The sequence below is a fragment of the Patiria miniata genome, unplaced genomic scaffold (assembly GCF_015706575.1).
Source record: "Patiria miniata isolate m_02_andy unplaced genomic scaffold, ASM1570657v1 HiC_scaffold_3, whole genome shotgun sequence".
Classification (NCBI taxonomy): Eukaryota; Metazoa; Echinodermata; class Asteroidea; order Valvatida; family Asterinidae; genus Patiria; species Patiria miniata.
In genome coordinates, this window is record NW_024037069.1 from 19,484,184 (window position 1) to 19,504,001 (window position 19,818).

The 19,818-nt window shown below is 40.4% G+C and overlaps 1 protein-coding gene across 1 annotated transcript; it reads right to left on the reverse strand.

Annotated features, from left to right (window-relative positions):
• Positions 1–5,880: 5,880 nt before the first annotated feature.
• LOC119738596 (phospholipase A2 group XV-like) lies at positions 5,881–16,076 on the reverse strand. Its single transcript, XM_038213503.1, has 8 exons — positions 15,894–16,076; positions 13,756–13,909; positions 12,774–12,892; positions 11,558–11,656; positions 10,382–10,609; positions 9,073–9,318; positions 7,849–8,002; positions 5,881–6,951 (listed from the first exon to the last, which is right to left on the reverse strand). The coding sequence occupies exons 1-8, from the start codon at positions 16,027–16,029 to the stop codon at positions 6,828–6,830; spliced, it is 1,260 nt and encodes a 419-aa protein (XP_038069431.1). The 5' UTR covers positions 16,030–16,076; the 3' UTR covers positions 5,881–6,827.
• Between the last annotated feature and the right edge of the window lie 3,742 nt (positions 16,077–19,818).

Consider the following 19,818-nt stretch of genomic DNA (forward strand, 5'->3'; position numbering starts at 1 on the left):
ACTCACTGGTTTGACTGGAATCCTGCTGCTGCACAATTTTAACGTGTTTTTAGATTGGGTTATGGTCGAGAATAAGCTTTATGTGGCCTCTCTGGACTCCCATATATTTGCACTAAGTTTAGTCGGGCACCATTTGCAGTCATCAGCCGACATTTGAAGCAAAAAAATCAGGTAAGAAAAAAAAAAAAGCCGTGTCGCCGCACCACTTTTTGGGCAAGCTCCATACCAGAAACCGGAGACTTTTTTTTTTGGCTTCAGCCGTTTTTTAGACACGTGTGTACTTGCAAGCCATAGCCAGGTCATTTGGATGTGGCTATGGCTGACAGTAGCACATGTCTATGTGAAATGGCTGCAGCCGCTTCCATAGACACATGTAATTGCAAGCTGTAGCCAAGTAATTTGAATGTGGCTACGGCTGACAGTAGCACATGTCTATGTGAAATTGCTTAAGCCGCTTCCATAGACACGTGTGTAGTTGCAAGCCGTAGCCAGGTCATTTGGATGTGGCTATGGCTGACAGTAGCACATGTCTATGTGAAATGGCTGCAGCCGCTTCCATAGACACATGTAATTGCAAGCCATAGCCAAGTAATTTGGATGTAGCTACGGCTGACAGTAGCACATGTCTATGTGAAATGGCTTCAGCCGCTTCCATAGACACATGTAATTACAAGCTGTAGCCAAGTAATTTGGATGTGGCTATGGCTGACAGTAGCACATGTCTATGTGAAATGGCTGCAGCCGCTTCCTAGACACATGTAATTGCAAGCTGTAGCCAAGTAATTTGAATGTGGCTATGGCTGACAGTAGCACATGTCTATGTGAAATGGCTGCAGCCGCTTCCTAGACACATGTACTTGCAAGCCATAGCCAAGTCATTTGGATGTGGCTATGGCTGACAGTATCACATGTCTATTTGAAATTGCTTAAGCCGCTTCCATAGACACGTGTGTACTTGCAAGCCATAGCCAGGTCATTTGGATGTGGCCTGTTATGTAGCCTGGGCCCAATTTTTTAGACCTGCTAGGCAGAAAAAAGTACTTAGCAAATGTATATGCTCAGTGTAATCAGCTGAGAACTGGGCCCAATTTCTTGGCTCTGCTAACCCCAGAATTCCGTGCTTAGGATCACCATTTTGTGCTAACTGCGCTAGCAGAAAAATTCTGCGCTAACCCTGTAAGCACAGAATCCTTTACACAAGCCAACACTCCTCGCTAACCCGTGAAATACGCTTACCGTAAGCACGAAAGTTTCTGCTACAGTAAGCAGGGTCATGAAATTTGGTCGTGGTCTCGGTGAGTTTGACTGGTATATTTTTGCTGAGCAGATATTTTCTGTGCCTAGAGGGTCTATGAAATTGGGGCATTAAATCACGTTCAGTTGTGTAGACCCATGTGCAACATTTGGTGTGATGTTTTGTGAAGTGCTTATGTATAAACTTATAGATGCATCTGGGCATGTGGTAACTGTGCACTCACGAGGTCCCCTTCAATGGAGAAACCATTGTGCATGTTATTGTACAAAGCAACTACCCCATGGCGGATTATCTAAACAATAGCTAGCACAATGCTTTCACCATTGAAGGGGGCCTTCGTGATAGAATTGTTAGCGTGCCCAGATTGGTCGAGTGCTCAGAGTAGCCTCAAGCTTGTAAACTATGTGTCTATCTGTATTGGCTCTTGTACATGTATCTGTGATGTTGACAACCTATGGGCTGGTTGCTCGTTACTAGCTTAAGTTAAAATCCTAACCCCCTAGGCCCTTTTTGCTAAGAACCATCCTCAATCCTCCAAAATCCTCCAAAATTTTGCAACTCCGCCAATATTGTCAGACAGTCCTGCCTCAAAATGCATTCATCGTCAATCCTCCAAAATCCTCCTCATCCCAAAATTTTGCACTCGTGTTTAAATGAAGGATAACCAACGCCAAATCCTATAAAATCATCAGACAGTCCTGCCTCAAAATGCATTCATCCTCAATCCTCCAAAATCCTCTTGTGCTTCAATCACCATTCATCCTCAATCCTCCAAAATCCTCATGTGCTTCAATCACCATTCATCCTCAATCCTCCAGAATCCTCATGTGATTCAATCACCATTCATCCTCAATCCTCTAGAATCCTCCAAAACCGCCAGGAGGATTTTGGAGGAGTGAGGTGGGTTAGGGTTTTTAATGGTTAGTTTATTGCATTGCCTTTGTGAACTTGACAAACCAGCAGTCACGATTTCAATTTGTTATGCTCCCAATTGATCTTACTCTTTTAAGAGTTTATATTGGTAATGTATGTCTAAACTACATTGAAACAAATGCTATACGAGGCATTATTTTAAGCCCATTTTTTTGGAAAACTTTGTTTTTAGTTTTGTATAAAATGAAAACGTGTTCAGGACTTCAGGCTTTTGAAGGGAATTCCCTTGGTTTGTTTCTGTCACATGAAAAACGTCTTACGAGTGAGTTTCCAACTTGTTAATATGTATTTTGAGGATTTTTTTTCTGTAAGTTGCAGTGTTTAATTTTTGTGGTGTTTGTCATTAGAACTGTGTAAGAATTAGCATTTAAATGGGGAAAAATAAAATACGATGAAGTCCCCCCCAAAAGTGCTCTTTCGTTATTTTTCCTTGTCTTGAACATTGACGCTGCAGTGTTTTGACCCCCCCCCCCCAAAAATAAAGTCATTATTGAAAGATTCTATTTAAGACACCGTTGAAAGAGATAGTCCCATCATAGATTCAGTGCACGTTAAACAATTTGTGCCTGTCGTTATGTGTGATGTTAATTTTTGTATGCAGTGGGTCGACATAAAATAAATATATACGCATGTATACCCTCTCTCACCTTATATCAAAGAATCTTCTAAAATATCTTGAAAAATACAGGAAAAACAAACAACAAAGTTTTTGGTTTGTAGCTGCATCATTGTTTAATTTGAAAATGTCCCGATAACCAAGCACACAGCAGGCATCACAGCAAGATTGCCACTACCGATTGTAAAATCAACTGATATCTAAAAAACTAAAAATCATAAATATTACAATAATCAACTAACATATTGATTCAAGGTAAATACCACATGCTACATCAACTGACACACCCAACTCGTGCCATAAAACCTGAAGAAAAAACCTCCAAATTTAACTTGCATTGATTCATAAGGTACTGAAAGTGTTCAAAAATCTAACTGAAATGAACCAATTCATGTAATTAAAATGAAATTTGAAGGCCCTCCCCCCCCTTATCAAATTATACAACTGGGATCATATTATACACAATTGAAAAGAATCACAGATATGTACAAAAATCTGTTGCAATTGCTCAGTTCAAACGAAATTTCATTGTTTTGATTGTGCATGTACAAGTATTTCAAGAAATTCAAGTTTTTCAAACTACATGTATTTCCATTCTACATCTTACAACAAATATATTTCTATATTGAAAAGTTACTAAAATTGGAAAATACTGATTTTCAAACAGACTTTGGATAGCAAAGCTCTGATTGGTTCAATTTTGGAACTACTCATTTTGATTGGTTAATCTGGCAGCTACATGTTAAACATACATGTATATCTGAGGAAAATGTTAAAACCTTGGAAAAACTATTCGGTTAACATTCTTTATTGTGTAATTACTCAAACACTATCTACAAATTCATTCTACTTTTAAATGTTTAGTCTTTTCTTTCTTTCTATATTTTTTATTATCCACTCTACCATAAATCACCTAAACATACTTTTGAAGTATTTTCACAGACTCGGGGGTGGTACAGCACAGCCAACAGACATTGTGCATAGTGGCCATCTTAGATAGCAAATGAGGCCTTTTGTGTGATAATTATTACTGATATAAAATTTCAAAACCGTTATATTAAAGTTGGCAACAATGCATAAGGCCTAAAATAGGCATAGCAATGCCCAAATTACATGGCTATGGCTAACAGTAACATATACATGTATGAGCCGCTTCCCATAGGTACGTGCATAATTGCAAGCCATAGCCATTTAATTCTGACCTGTCCTTTCTTTACATGTGTCTTGATGTTTAAAGAGTCTGCTACTTTCCACAGTTTTGAATTTTAGGGCAAGTTCGCGCAAGGACTATAGTTGACCAATGGTTAACTAACGTTTGCCCGAACTCTGTCTAGTCAACGGTGGTTGACTACGCTAGTCGACTATTTGGAACCAACCTACTGGGGTTGGTTGCTTCACTGGTAACCAATAGCCGCGCGCATTCATAACGCTAGCAGAGAGCCAGGATCCAGAAGTTTTGCGATGACGTTTTGACTAGCGTTTGACTAGAGACGTTCGCACTTTGCTATCAGTGCGCAGGCGAAACGTACGTCACAAATCAACCACTAGTCGACTAATGGTCCTTTCCCGAACTTGGCCTACGTGGATCCAGGAAACGTACTCGCAAAAGTGCTCTTGGAAGAACGCATTGTTTTACACAAAATCACAAAATTTTGTAGCGGGAATTCAGTCACTGTTGCCATCAGCATTGGGCCTCCTAAGCAACAGCTTTTCCTGACTTCTTCGCGAGTCGGTATGTGGACTCCAAAAATATAACCACATATCAGCAATGATTGGGACAATATCCTGGAAGTTTGTTCTTTCAAAAGTCCTGGAATCAACGTCAGAAAGAGTCCACACCGTCAACAAATTGGAAAATCTCATCGTTAAGTACTTTTTAACTGTTTTCACGCCAGTAAAGAGTTTCGGACAACATTGCAAGAGCATACTAGGTCCAAACTAGAATTTGATCAGTTTTACCAAGGAAGCATGTAAAGCATGAACACTAGTTGTAAGGCCCCCCCCCCCCCCCAAAAGTCTCCGGTTTCTGGTATGGAGCTTGCCCAAAAAGTGGTGCGGCGACGCGTTTTTTTTTTTTTTTTAACCTGTTTTTTTTTGCTTCAAATGTCGGCTGATGACTGCAAATGGTGCCCGACTGAACTTAGTGCAAATATATGTGAGTCCAGAGAGGCCACATAAGCTTATTCTCGATCATAACCCCATATTAAAACATGTTAAAATTGTGCAGCAGCAGGATTCCAGTCAAACCAGTAAGTTTGGCGGTTTTGAGACATCATCTTTCATTGAAAAAAAAAACTGTTTCATTTTGCCGACGCGCATGGCTACGGCGACGCACGCGCATACCAGAAACCGGAGACTTTTTTCTTTTGGCCTAATGGTATGCTGATAAGTATCCCTTGTTATATTTCAGAAAAAACAAGGACAATCAATCTACAAGTCCTCAGTGCAACAAAGTCATATCTCCTAACGTAGGTTTACGTGAAATGCAAGTTTTAGCATGTCAAAAGGTCGTATCTCGCTTACAATACCCTGGATGTACACACAAAGTCAGTGGACGTCGAGATACAACGTTGTTGCACGGAGCGTATTTGCGCGAGATATGACTTTCTTGCAGAATTGAGCTACGACCTTGTTGCACTGACGCGATGAAGTAAGACCCCCCAGAATACTACTTTGCTGCTCTCCCAACTGAGCTATATTTACAAAGCTATGTTGTCGGTCTCCCAATTTGTCTTCGTTCAAGGGTACCAGCCTGTCAGAAGCCATAAAACTTTGGGTGCAACCAAATTACTTGGCCACTGCTTATAATTACACACACACCTATTGAAGTGGCTGCACCTGAAGTACCTGGCTATGGCTGGTCGTAACTTGCGTTCATCTATGGAAAGTGGATTTATTTATTACAGCCCAAAACTTAGTTACTAAAAAGCTGTCTATATATGCAAATCTTATATAATAGCCTGAGCGTAATTATGATCTTTATAACACGATGCAGAATTAATCGGAAAACGTTTAAGTAAACTCAGAGCTCTTTGGATGTTATGCATTTGTGCAATAAATAACAATTCCTTAAGCACCCGTTCACCCAAAAAAAAAAAAAAATTAAAACTGACATACGGTTTAGTAAACTTTGGTTCAGTCCACTGAGCGTATGTTTTCTACATAAATATACATCTGATAATGGACAGAACAATTTTATTATTAATACTAGTCTGACAACCAACAATACTCATGGATCAAAATTAAAATCATGTGCCAACCCGAAAGACTCATTATTGTTTCAAATACGGAAGGGTAATCTCACAAATATAGTACAGACTGTAGTTTCCCACAGGCTATGCAATCTGACTTAACATTTTTAAAATAATAAAGAATTCCAAGTCATGAATAATGATGTTTATGCTAACTCCTAGTTTCTGGTAACAAAACAAAATTCATAATGCCCCATATAACAATTCCAAAGCCTTTGCAACACTGAACTCAAAAAGAAATTACTGTGTTCTCAAATGTGACCAGGGTTGGAGAAAATACAGGTCAAAAATGCAATTATGAAAAATGAAACGAACAAAAAAAAAAGATTGAAACCAGATAATCAAATACTAAATTATTCGAAAAAGTAAGGCCCCACTTCACTGGTAAAAATTAGCCCTTGTTGGGGCCGTGGCTTAGCGGCTATACCAGTGTGGAAAATCAAAAAAATTCTTTCAGATGACCCAAGTATAAAGTGACACTAGTGTGAACCCCTGCTGATTTCAACATGGGTAAATACGACAATAGTGTGAAAAGGGGTTTTGTACCCATTCAACGTCGAACACTTAGAAACAGCAATGTTTGGAACTTTTGCCCGTTATTTTTTTCACCCTTCAAACCCAGTCCAAACTATTTTTCTTCCAACCAAATCAAAGATTTAAAAAAATATACACATATGTATATAAAAATGGAGCATTTCAAAAAACCTGCCAGATACCGTCACGCACCTTTCTCACCAGCTGACTGTGAAAGGTCAAATGTCATGGGCGGAGATCATGGTAGGTGAAGCACCGTGTTAATGAGGTACTTGATGAGCGTCGCGTTCTGTAGAATGTGCACGTGCTCCCCGCCTGAAATCTCAAATTCAGAGACTGGGTGAGGTTGTTCGTGTTGCCATCTGTGGTGTTAGGAGGGGGGGGGGGTGAGAGGGGGGAGGGTGAGAGAGAGAGAGGGGGGGGGGGAAAGAGTCACAAATAGTAAAGTTGATTAGACAAATACAGAACAGAACAAAGAGGCTACGCTCACAATATACATTGTACAAACCCTGATAAATATTCAAGTTATTTTTTTCAAAATGGCAACTCCAGTAGCATTTTATTGTGTGTCCATATTGTAGTTTGTTCACATCAAAGAAATGTTGCTGGTGCTGGCACAGATATATACTGTCTATGCTATTTAGTGTTTACCGCCAAAATGCACTTTTTTGGCTGTTTTTCAAAGGACACAAGTTATTCAATTTTGAAGGAGACATAAAGTACAAATCGCCTAGTAATGGACAACGATGCTAATAGTTATGGACAACAATGCTTAGTTAAGCCCGGTTCATACTTGGCGCGAAAGCGAACACAAATTTGTGACGTCATGGCAAGTATTTGCGCTGCGAATTCGTAAAAGTTGAACATATTTCAACTCGGGTGAGTTTCGCAGCGAACGTACCATGACGTCAATTTCGCTCCGCATTTGCATTCGCGTGAAGTATGAACAATTTTTTGGGAGCATGACATTAAGTCAGTTAGCGCAGGGAGACCGGTTCCTGCCCCCATCCCATTCCCCACAATAATGTAGGCCATGGGAACCAGTCTAACTTGCGGACATATCTGTGTGTGCTTCATACAAGCAAAAAGCCATTGTTTTCTAGGTTTGCTGACACCCAAATTAAAGGCAAATTTTTGTGTTTGAAAATACAACATCCAAAGTAAAAATATGCTAAGAAATAAAAAGTTTTTTTTTAAAAATTTTCTTGAACAGGAAGGCCAATGCATCTTTATCATCCCCTGAAGAAGCATAAACTCACTTCATATAGGCTTTTAGACTTCTCATGTTGACTGTTCCGTCGCCTTGGCCATATGTGATATATGGCTCGTAATCCGGAAATGGCCTTTCCTCGTTGTACACGTAGAATTCCTCTGTTGGCACGTCACGGCCGTGAATACCATACACGGGTACACCTGTTAACAGGAACAACAAAATTGATATTTTGTTTACGGGATTTTTGTATCGTGTCCCATTTAACTTCACTTTCGATCTCTGTATTGCAATTCGAAAGGGGGGGGGGGGAGGCCTTTCTTATCCTGTTGACAATTTGCACATTCATAACCAAACGGGCATTTGCTTAGTTTTTTTGAATTTTTGTTATGGACCTGTGAGTTCTAAGTACCTTCAATTTTAAACTCTGTACCTCAAATCTAAAAGATTTTAAAATCTTTTAGCCCTTAAAAGGGCGTTGAAAAAAAATTGTTATGCTAATTGAAATTTCAATATTCATGAGCAAAATAGTGTAATCTTTGGCAGAAAGAGTGGATTTTTTTTTTATAGTGGTTGGAGGAGGGGCCAAGAAGGGTGGGGGTATCAACATCATGAGTGGAATTTTTAAAACCATTCTGTAACTGACTCGGTAAAATTGTTTGGTACAATATTTTGGTTATTTGTTTATCCATTCAAATAAAGAAAATCATAAATACAAAGAATCAGATGAGAAAACTGAATTTAACACGGAAAAAAAATAGAGTATGAATGGGGGCAACATCCATTATAAGAACTAGCCTCCTATATAACAAGCACCAACGATTGCTGTCTTAAGTTAACATTGCATACAATAATTTCATTTTCATATAATTTCAGTTTCACATGAGAGAGTATTGCCCCTTCACAGGGTGAGGAAAGGGGCCTTATGCACGAGTTGGCAATTTTTGTCGAGTTCCCTAAATGTATTTCATTCATTGTTAACTGTTGAATGGGATGGCGCCAGACTATTTATCCAGGCATTATGCAGCCTTAATTTACTCTCGTTTTTTGTTAATCTGGCTTTAAACATTAGGGAATCATTAATTACAAATTTAAATTATTCATTGAAGCAGACTAGAATTGATTAGTAATTAACTCGCTTTCATTTCTCTTCCCAAGTTCGAAAAAATTAAGGTTTACCTCACTTTCAATTCAATATGGCCGACTCGTGCATAAGGCCCATTGGAAGGCACCCTGATGACTGAACTACTGGACAGACATTTTGCGGACTTACCAGGAGCTTTCAGATCATACACCAGTCCCCTCACGTCTTTGTAGACCTCCCAGCCTACCTCATAGTTCATGTCGTTGAACACTTCCCGGTAATCATTCACAGTGTAGTTCTTTTTCTGAGTACTCACGATGACTTCGTGGGGACCCCAGTATTTGTCGGTCACCAGCAGGAAGTTTAAACTGGGCCAGCTCCGCTGCGCTGTCCGGACAACAGAGGCATGGACCGCAAAGTCTCCAACATTGTCACCTGGATTGGAAAACACCCTACCTTGTGATTTTTTTTTTTACAACTTTTTAAGTTGAACTTTTTTTTAAAATTAATCCTCTTTTCAAGTTCCCATTTCATTAAATGGAGGCTGATTTTCAGGAGTGTGCTTAGCAGAAAGCGTTGTATGCTTAGCAAAAACAGGGTACCAAACAAAATGGCAAACTGTTGGTTTTTGATTAGCACTGGAATTTGCTAAGCGAAAGGTTCTGCTGAGCAGGCCCATGAAATTGGGCTGTGGTCTTTAGATGTTACAGGACAACACACAGAAATAAAAGGAGCCTAACGAAGCCAAAAGAAAAGTCCCTGAAATAAGCAAGTTTGTGTGTGTGACGGCAGGGCGGAGGGGGGGGGGGGGGCTCACAATGGACTGTTTCAGATTTGACCATAAGCCCCGCCCATCTTTCTTTTCAGTAGATAGCTCACGGTATTTGTGACCAACTTTGCCCTAACTATCGCAGTAACCCGACCAAAGCCCTGATCGAATTGATTGACAGCTAGGAAGGGTCTCTGTTGGTCACCTGACTAAAAGTCCTGATCTGATTAGTCAATGCTGACTGTTTGATTAACAGGCAGGAAGGGTCTCTGTTGGTCACCTGACTAAAAGTCCTGATCTGACTGGTCAATGCTAACTGTTTGATTAACAGGCAGGAAGGGTCCATGTTGGTCACCTAACTAAAAGTCCTGATCTGATTGGTCAATGCTAACTGTTTGACTGACAGGCAGGAAGGGTCCATGTTAGTCACCTAACCAAAAGTCCTGATCTGATTGGTCAGTGTGCACTGTTTGACTGCCAGGCAGGAAGGGTCCATGCTGGTCACCTGACCAAAATTCCTGATCTGATTGGTCAATGCTGACTATTTGATTGACAGGCAGAAAAGGGTCAATGTTGGTCACCTGACCAAAAGAGGTAATCTAATTGGTCAATGCTGTTTGATTGAAATGCAGGAAATGTTGATGTTGGTCACCTGACCGAAAGTCCTGATCTGATTGGTCAGTGTGCACTGTTTGATTGATGGTCAAGAACGGTCCACTACTGACTTACCTGAAATCGCAACGCGTAAGCTTTTGGTTGCCCCAGCCCAAGGACCACTGATAGGCGCAAAAGCCTGGATGTACTTGGCCTTCCATGGATTGGACTGTCTGTTGAGGAAGTACAAGGTGTACAAGCACCCCAGACTGTGTGTCATCAAAACCACCTTACGGTTTCCGTTGATGCGATAGGTGTCTTCGATGAGACGGGTTAGGTTCCGGAAGAATATCTGGGCTTCATCTGTTGGTAATAAAGAAAAGTTCAATTAAACATGATTTTATTGTTTGTGTGATTAAAGGTTGTCACTAAAACTCACATATCACCACTTTCACGTTTCTGGGAATCTCCAAGCACCCAGCTAAATTGAAGAGTTCAAACGTTGGAAGCCAGCTGAAATTCACATAATCAACAAGTCTGCTAAATCCATCAAAATCCTACATAATGAAACTTTTTAGTTTCCTGAATCCAAAAGAATCCTACAATGACAAGTTTTTGGCCTCCTGAGATCTAACAAATTGAAAACTGGATAATCTGTATATATTCTCCCTAAAGTTTGTTCCTGAGTTGCAAATTATTTTGTTCCAAAATTGAAAGATACTTATTACAACTGTTTACATCCACAACAAAGGAAACTGGGCAATTGTGTAGTGTAGGGCCCCTGTTTAGTTTCGATCAAATTAAAGTCGAAAGGGTGTTATTTATCTTTTAAACCTAAAGCAGCTTTCAACCTAATGACGCCTTTTTTTGTAATTTTGAATTTCTTGGGATAGAAATAACGATTTTCGTGCACGGTTTACGGTTAGTGGTGTGTGATTCAGCGTGGTATTGCGCATTCACGTTACATCACGGTGATCGCCATCTCTATTTTTGTGTTACGTTTTGTTGTCGTCATCGTCATTTTACACCCAAATTGCTCTCAAGAATTCAAAACTCTGCCTTTTATCTATGACACACCTGCATGTTTTTAATGTCGCCAACTAGTTTGGTAATTAGTCAACTACATTTTGTAAATTAAAAGTGGATTTAATAAATTAAAAGTGGATTTTGTCTCTTATGGGGAACAGGACCTGTAACTACAGGTTCGCCGAAAACCGGGCCAGTCAATACCATCTTAAATATGCAGATTCCTGAATCCAACAGAATCCAAAAAGACTGAACCATGACTCCTACAAAACCCATCAAACTTACTTGGTGCCTTGCGGAAGTCGTACGGAGCGCCTCTCACAGACACACCTCGCTTGTATCCCACGGCAACCAGCCCGTCCACAATGGCATTGAAGTATTTGCCTGTAGAACAACAGCAATCACAAGAATGAAAAATACTGCAAGTGAAACTTGCGCGATCCCCCCGGCATGCTGGCAGTTTTTATAAAGTCAGTTAGTACGGATACATGTCACGACAGTGTCCCTAACTAAAATAGAAGATTTCTATTGTTTAAGCAATAGTGACCTTGACCTTTGACCTGTCGTCCCCAGTGAGTATTCACTCGGGCGTGTTTAAAGATAATTTATTCATAATAGCAAAATGAGTGTTGATCTTGGGCCAGCGGCATATTGAAAATATAAAACAAAATTATTGTATATACATTGTATATAATTTACAAAATAGACAGCCTACAGTCATTGAAAGCATATAATATTAAAAGGGACACTAGGTCCTGGAACAGCCCAATTGGGCTTCAAAACGCGCTTTGAACGAGATTATATTAACCGGAAAGAACATTTAAAACTAGGATAGAAACATCCACACAACTATCCTTTGAAAACTGGGCGTTTTTGTGTTTTTGTGAGAACGAATTAAATTCGAGCCGTTTGGATGCTAGTCGTGATTTCATTCATACGCGTATGTGTTCGCCTTTTGCGGACGTTGAAGAAACCACAATTATTTTTGCATTGGTGATTGGTCACCGCTGTTCCCGATACACACAACGTGTATTTCGTACACTGTATGAGAACGACACGAAAAACGTATTCGTACTCCGTCGTGTCCGATGTAAACAACCGGGGTCTTTTTGTCTTTTCTCGGGAACGGTAAGACATTAGGTTGGTTTCCTTTTAACCACATGTTTGAAATAGGATAAGTAAACAATCCAAAACATGAAATTTTCGGGGATTTCAGGGCCTAGTGCCCCTTTAATTAAGTAGCATGGTGCCTGTAATGCTTTTTAACTTAAATGGGTCTAAAGGAATCCTTGATTCTTTGTTAAATTCCTTGTTATTATGCAGTTTTGTAAACGAATATAGATATTTTTTCCCCGTTGAAACTTTTAAACTTGTAAACATCACGCCAAGTCTTGACCTAGTGACAAATAAAAAAAGGCAACTTAAATTATTCAGTTGAAACACTACCACAACGTGGAGACTTGTGCGGATAAAGAGTCGAGAGATCAACCAGTAAATTTACCGAGCCAGATTTTGCTGGGATCCAGATATTCCACTGAGCTTGTGTTGCCAAAGGCGACAACGGTTATGTTCACACCGGTGGGACTGGATGTCGTCCTGGTCTTATTGTCATACACGAGCCTGCGGGATATTAAGAACACAGACAAGCACTGTTAATACAATGGGACGGTTTCCTGAATACTCCATGATGGTTTCCTAACTTTACTTCAGATTTCGAGTGGAAGTTTTTAATGCAGCTTAACTTTTTGTAAGTACAAAACTGGTGGCATGACTATGTGTAGAAATAGAGAAAGCGTAGAAATAGAGATTAGGAACCAGATGTTTCTTTTGACACAGTTGATTAATGCGGTACTAAAGGGGTGTTTCATATTTAAGTCTATTTTCTTGTGTCGCATGCTTTTACTATCATAAAGGGCCATGTAATATAATTTTTGCTCAATGCAATCCTTGAAAATGCACCTTTGTGTCACATTAAACCTTATTTTTCAATTTTCATGTTGCCATTTTCCAAGGTTATTTTGGTGCCTTTTTGGTTTTCATGCTAATGCGAATGTACATATTGATGAACAAAAGTGTGATGTCATTTCAGGCCGAAACCTCAATGTCTCAGTTAATTCTGAAAGTTGTCGGAATTTTGAATATTTTGCTAACATACGTTTTCTTTTCTTTGGTGATTCGCTGTTGTGTCAATACATGACTGTAAGCCAATGAGCAAAATATTCTCACAATTTTTTCAATATGGGCGAATTTTTGGGTTTTCAATGAGCAAAATTTTGGGTTCACAATTTTTAACAGAAAACCCCAAAACTGAAGAGTGTCTTCCTGAAAAGACATCACAGCAACAGTGCCCTCAGTTGTCTGGCAAAGCGTGGAAAATTTAAAATGTCCAAAGTATTGAGGGTCCCAAATGTTCGGACTAGGCTTGCGCTTGAGAATACTTTAAAGTTAAGACAAAATTAACAGGATCAAAACCAATGACGTACCTTGCATTGTCCACAAAGCAATCGATCGAACCTGGAAGTAGGTCTTCCACATTGAGCCATAGGGTGAACCAGGATTCTTTTTCTCGGCAGAAGTAATGAACAGTGGCTGGTTTGTCGATAGACGCCCATAGTTGGGTTCCTCCATCACCGGGTACTGCAAAAGTAAAACAAAAAAGTTGTGAAATATTACTACAGTTTTTCTTTTGGGGCAGGGGCATGGGGGTAGGGGAGGTGTTAAATTGAGAGTAAGAATACAGTATCATAGCCCTTATAGTGAAAGAAATTCAAAAACAATACATTTGCGACTAAGAAATATATTTGGTTTTTGTTAAAATGTAGGCTTACACAAAAGAAAAAACAACTTTTGTTTAAATAAAAAAAAGCAGTAGATATTTGACTGCGAACCGGTTTTTGATTGTTTTTTTGTTAAGCCGGCACTGCTCTTAACTCACACAGTACGTGTTTTGGGACCGTGACGAATATTCGTCTGGTTCCGTGCTTACTTTGTCGTTACAACTTCATATTCAGGAGATGGGAATCAGACCTATTGCAATTTCGTACTGTATTTCTTTTAAATTCACAAAAAAGAAAACCCTCCAGAGCCACGAATCAGAAAAAAAGAAGACTTATATTCTGCAATTAAATGTGGGATTCCATTTTAAACCAATAAAAGAAGAAAAAATGAGTGGTGCGTTTGCGTCACGAACATTTGTCACTGTGCCTGTGAGTCAAGTACCTTAGGCCAAAAAAAAAAGTCTCCGGTTTCTGGTATGCGCACGCGTCACCATAGCCATGCGCATCGGCAAAATGAAAAAGTTTTTTTTTCAATGAAAGATGATGTCTCAAAAACTGCCAAACTCACTGGTTTGACCTAAACTCTGCTTGCTCAAGAGTAGTTTGGAGAAAGTGTTTAAGATGTTCACAATTCGATGTCATGGTGACGAAAACACATGTGTAAGGATAAAAAAAAAAAACATTTTTAGCGTCCCCACCCGCTTCCTTTTTGGAGGCCGCCATCTTGAAAAATAGCCCGGTGGGGCGGCCATTTTGGAAGGGGAAAAAAAAGGGCCTCCTCCTTTCTTTTTTTCAAAAGGGCAGGACGCAGGAGGCTGTTTTTTGTACAATTGATTTGCCCATACTGTTTCCTGACCAAAAATAGAATCCCATACATGATCGTGACGCCAGGGCACCGCGGTGTATGTTTCATCATGTTCATCATGGCTGCATGGCATGTAGACCCGTGAACGTGGCGTTGTATACAACGCCACGTTGTTGTGTATTTTAAAACCTACCGAAATCGATCCGACATACATAATTCCGTATTGGCTGCTCGGCTCATCTCGTGTACGTGTACGTGTGTGTGCACACGCACGTGGGCACACGTGGGCGCACGTGAGAGAGGAAAGGACTTGAAACTTGTCTAAAACGATGTCTCTTTTAGCTGCGACAGTAAACAGTTGTCGAATTATACGAAGGACGGTACAATAAAACGCAATGCGCATGCGTCACTTGGGAGAAAATGGCAGCTAGCAGTACTTCATAAACCGGGGCCAGAATTTTCCTCATATTTCGTCAAATGCAAGTTTTGATGTACAAACAGATTTCAAGACAGCTTCATATGTGAGTACTTATTACATTGGCAAAATAACGTCCAGTGTGTGTAATGGAGGGAGTCAGAGGGACAATTTCGCCAGGTTCAGAAATACACAACAGCGTGGCGTAGTTTACAAGCCACGTTCACGGGTCTACATAGCCCCATAAATGTGGCCAGTTTACTGGACTGCCTCCGTAAACATAGGCCACACAGCCACCATCTTGGAAACTGACTCGGCTAGGGTCTACATGGCATGGTATGTGGGGAAAAAAATCGGGGAGGGGCTTGTAGCTACACAATTGCCAATCAAATATGCAGTAATATATCCAATATATGCAGTATGGTCATGCATTTTCGGTATTTTCTAACTAGCAAGGTCTTTTCGGGGGTGGGGGGCCTAGCCACGCCCCAAAGTCCCACGCATATAAACATCACACATCCGGCTGCAGGCTGTGGCTGTGCTTGGCTATGGCTAGCTGAATGAGTGAATGAAAACGGCGGGTATCAAACTCAATCATGTCGAAATTGATCCATAAATACTCACCCAAAATAACCGGATGGCCTTTTGTGGGCGGCACTTTTTCCGTCTTGGTACTTAAAACGACACAAAAACACCAAATGCATGTCAGTACAAAGAAGAGTTTTGGCCGAACTTGCGATGCCGTGCTTTCCCCCTCCATTTCTGTTGACGAATATTGTGACGTATTTTCAGATGGATCACCTGATAGTGATGTCGAGCGCAATTTGAGTCCTCCGCGCAAGTTTAAATTTGCGCGGGCAAGTTTAAACTTGCGCGAGTGACTCCCGATGGACGCAAATTACACTGCGTCATTTTGAGGACCTTGCGGGCGGGATTTTCATTGATGAAGAAAAAAATGTTCAAAAGACGAGTACATGGAGAAATAATGGAATAAATGAATGAACAAAGAAATAAATAAAAAAGGGGAATTCAATTAGCGTCAATGAAAAGAAACATTGAGATTTAGCAGTGCTTATCAGAGAAGTTTTTAGGGGGCGGGGACGGGGCCGGGGCCGGGGAGGGGACCGGGCAAAAGACTTCAGCACACGAGCGGCTATTGCTTAGAAAGTGTACTAAAGTTGTTCTATAATGAAGACCAGCTTTAATTTTTTTGCTTGGAAACCTAATTAGCATTTTATTTATATTCTTGAATGTAAATAAATCGTAATTTCCTAGGTGTAACCCGCTGTTAACGTAAACAGAATGATTATCCCTTCAATTGTTAAAGTTTTGACGTTATAGTAATCATTAACATTATTTTGTTAAATGCTTTAAATTACATTACATGTACTCTACAATTAAAAAAGTGCTTATTCTTTTTGAGCATATTGTTTTTAGAAAAGTGCTTATTCTTTTTGTGCATATTGTTTTTAGAAATACTTCCATAACATTTCGAGCGCTGTGTACACTTCAAAAATGCATAGTTTGAAAAAAAATTAATGAACGCATTACTAATTTAAATGTATTACCTTAACAATTATTTTATTTTAAGGCTCAATAATTCATATTAATGTTTACAACTTAAAAACGCTAGGCATATAAAATGGTAATTATTTTAAAAAGTAAATACATTTGTAAATGATTTAATAATAAATTTAATTTATTAATTTAATTAATTAATTCGACTTAATGAATGAATATGTTGTTTATTAAACAAAAATCCTAATGAGCCATAAACAATAATACACATCATGATGCAAAGTGCATAAATTGTTCGCATTATTACCACCCCTTATCTCTGAACCTCTACACAGTCAACCTCATTAGCACTGTTAATAAAATGTTTCAAAAAAAGGCATTAAAGGCTCAGTGATGCTATTAAATCGGAGAAAAGAAATCTGCTTTTAAAATAATGTTACATATCTGCATGAGTAAACCCGGAAAACTGAATAGTTTAGCAGCTTGTTATGCGTGGCCGGGAAAATCTATGCAGCGCGCAAGTTTAAATTTGCTCGCGCAATTTGTAGCAAGGAAATTAATGCGCGCGCAAGTGTAAACTTCTGTGCGCGCAGGTTTAAACTTGCGCGCGCAAGTTTGAACTTGCGCGTGGGACCTAAATTGCGCTCGACAGTGATATAATCAGATACTATACACGTATCTGATCACGTGACTATCACATGATCGGAACCCCGGTTTGTTTATCACAAAAGCGGATATGGGATGAAGTCAGGGTACCACTACCTTTCCAAATGTTGACATGGATAAAAAAAAAAACCTAGCCCAGCAACAAAGGCTGTGGTCACGTACACGCTCTGTATTATGTGTTACGCGATATGCGCCCGGTCATTTTTGTATTACAAACACTGCATTCGAATTGACCAATCAAACTTTTAGGGTAGCATAAAATGGTACGACAGTAGAGCGCGTAATGAATATGCATAACTATGACGTCACTAGAAGCTCATGAGTAATATATCACGCACGGTACTGATAGATGTAGATGCACATATATGCGCTGCATCCCACTTACCGATGATATCACATTTAACAAGTCCTCTTTCTCTACTGTCGCGCCGCCTCCCTCTAGTGTCGTCCCACTTACCGATGATATCACATTTAACAATTGTTTCTACTGTCGCGCCTTCACCTCTAGTGTCGTCCCACTTACCGGATGATATCACATTTAACAAGTCCTTTTTCTCTACTGTCGCGCCGCCTCCCTCTAGTGTCGTCCCATTTACCGATGATATCACATTTAACAAGTCCTCTTTCTACTGTCGCGCCTTCACCTCTAGTGTCGTCCCACTTACCGATGATATCACATTTAACAAGATCTCTTTCTCTACTGTCGCGCCGTCACCTCTAGTGTCGTCCCACTTACCGATGATATCACATTTAACAAGTCCTCTTTCTACTGTCGCGCCTTCACCTCTAGTGTCGTCCCACTTACCGATGATATCACATTTAACAAGTCCTCTTTCTACTGTCGCGCCTTCACCTCTAGTGTCGTCCCACTTACCGATGATATCACATTTAACAAGTCCTCTTTCTACTGTCGCGCCGTCACCTCTAGTGTCGTCCCACTTACCGATGATCATCGGTAAGTTACTTGATGATCATCGGTAAGTAGGACGACACTAGAGGGTGGCGGCGCGACAGTAGAAAGAGGACTTGTTAAATGTGATATCATCCGGTAAGTGGGACGACACTAGAGGTGAAGGCGCGACAGTAGAAAGAGGACTTGTTAAATGTGATATCATCGGTAAGTGGGATGCCGCACATACAGTGTGCATCTACATGTACATGTATATCTATCAGTACCGTGCGTGATATATTACTCATGAGCTTCTAGTGACGTCATAGTCATGCATATTCATTACGCGCTCTACTGTCGTACCATTTTATGCTACCAACTTTTAGTCCTGATTTGGGAATGAAATGACGTCACGATTTAGTAAAGTCGACTCCAATGGACCGATCCAGTAAGCACCGCCCCATGGTGTTCAGACCAATCATAGCCGTGATTTAGGTCCGACGTGCGTGCACAAAGTCCGACATGCGTGCACGCACGTATGATGCACGCGCGTATGATGCGCGCTGCAGGAAAATGCAGCGTGGCATTGGAGAGGAGCACGTGTTAATTTGCCAAGTGCGCAGTGGGCGGGGCTTACTGGATCGGTCCATTGGCTGAGGCGCGGGATTGCATAAATCTGCATGCTTAGATATATCAGACGTTATACGTAGACTGGGATCCGTTGATACTGCGGGGAATAGACCGCTTGCAGACGCGATCGATAATTGATGCGCGAAGGTGCGCGACGCCATGTTATGGGACAAAATGTGCATAGATAGATATACGCTTGTCCCACAACATGGCGTCGCGCGCCTTCGCGCGTCGATTATCGAACGCATCTGCAAGCGGTCTATACTCAGACTAGATCTGATTGTGGATCCAGGATTTTTTTCAAAGGGTTCTTCATTCACCAAACCCATAAGTTGTGCAGAAAAGAGGACAGTTAGAAAAAGAGAGGAGATAGAAGCGCCCAAACGAGGACAATAAAACATTCCAAGCCCGCGGCTGTACCTATAGCCCTAAAGCCCGCCTAAAGTACCCATTTTCAATACTATGCTTTGTAAAAAAGAATACACCACCTCCCCCCAACACAACGGTTGTAAATTGTTGGTATGCAGGGAGGGCCTAAGGCAATTCCAGAATTACTTTAGGAACTTTAGCGTTCAATTATTTTGGCCCCCTTTACTGGTATCGTAATAACATATCAGTACAGCGGCCCCTGATGATAGTGGCAACGAGTACAAACGAGAAGAAGCAAAAAGGTGAATACAAAATTGCCAGCAAATTAAGTGAATCCAAATTTATTTTTTTGTAAAAGGTCCTGAGTTTGCGAGGTTGGGGGAGGGTTGGGGTGGTGGGCTGTGAGTTGCTGTTTATTATAATACTAGAATATTTTCTTATCTGCACACATTAGTACAGGTATGCTCCACTCCCGGT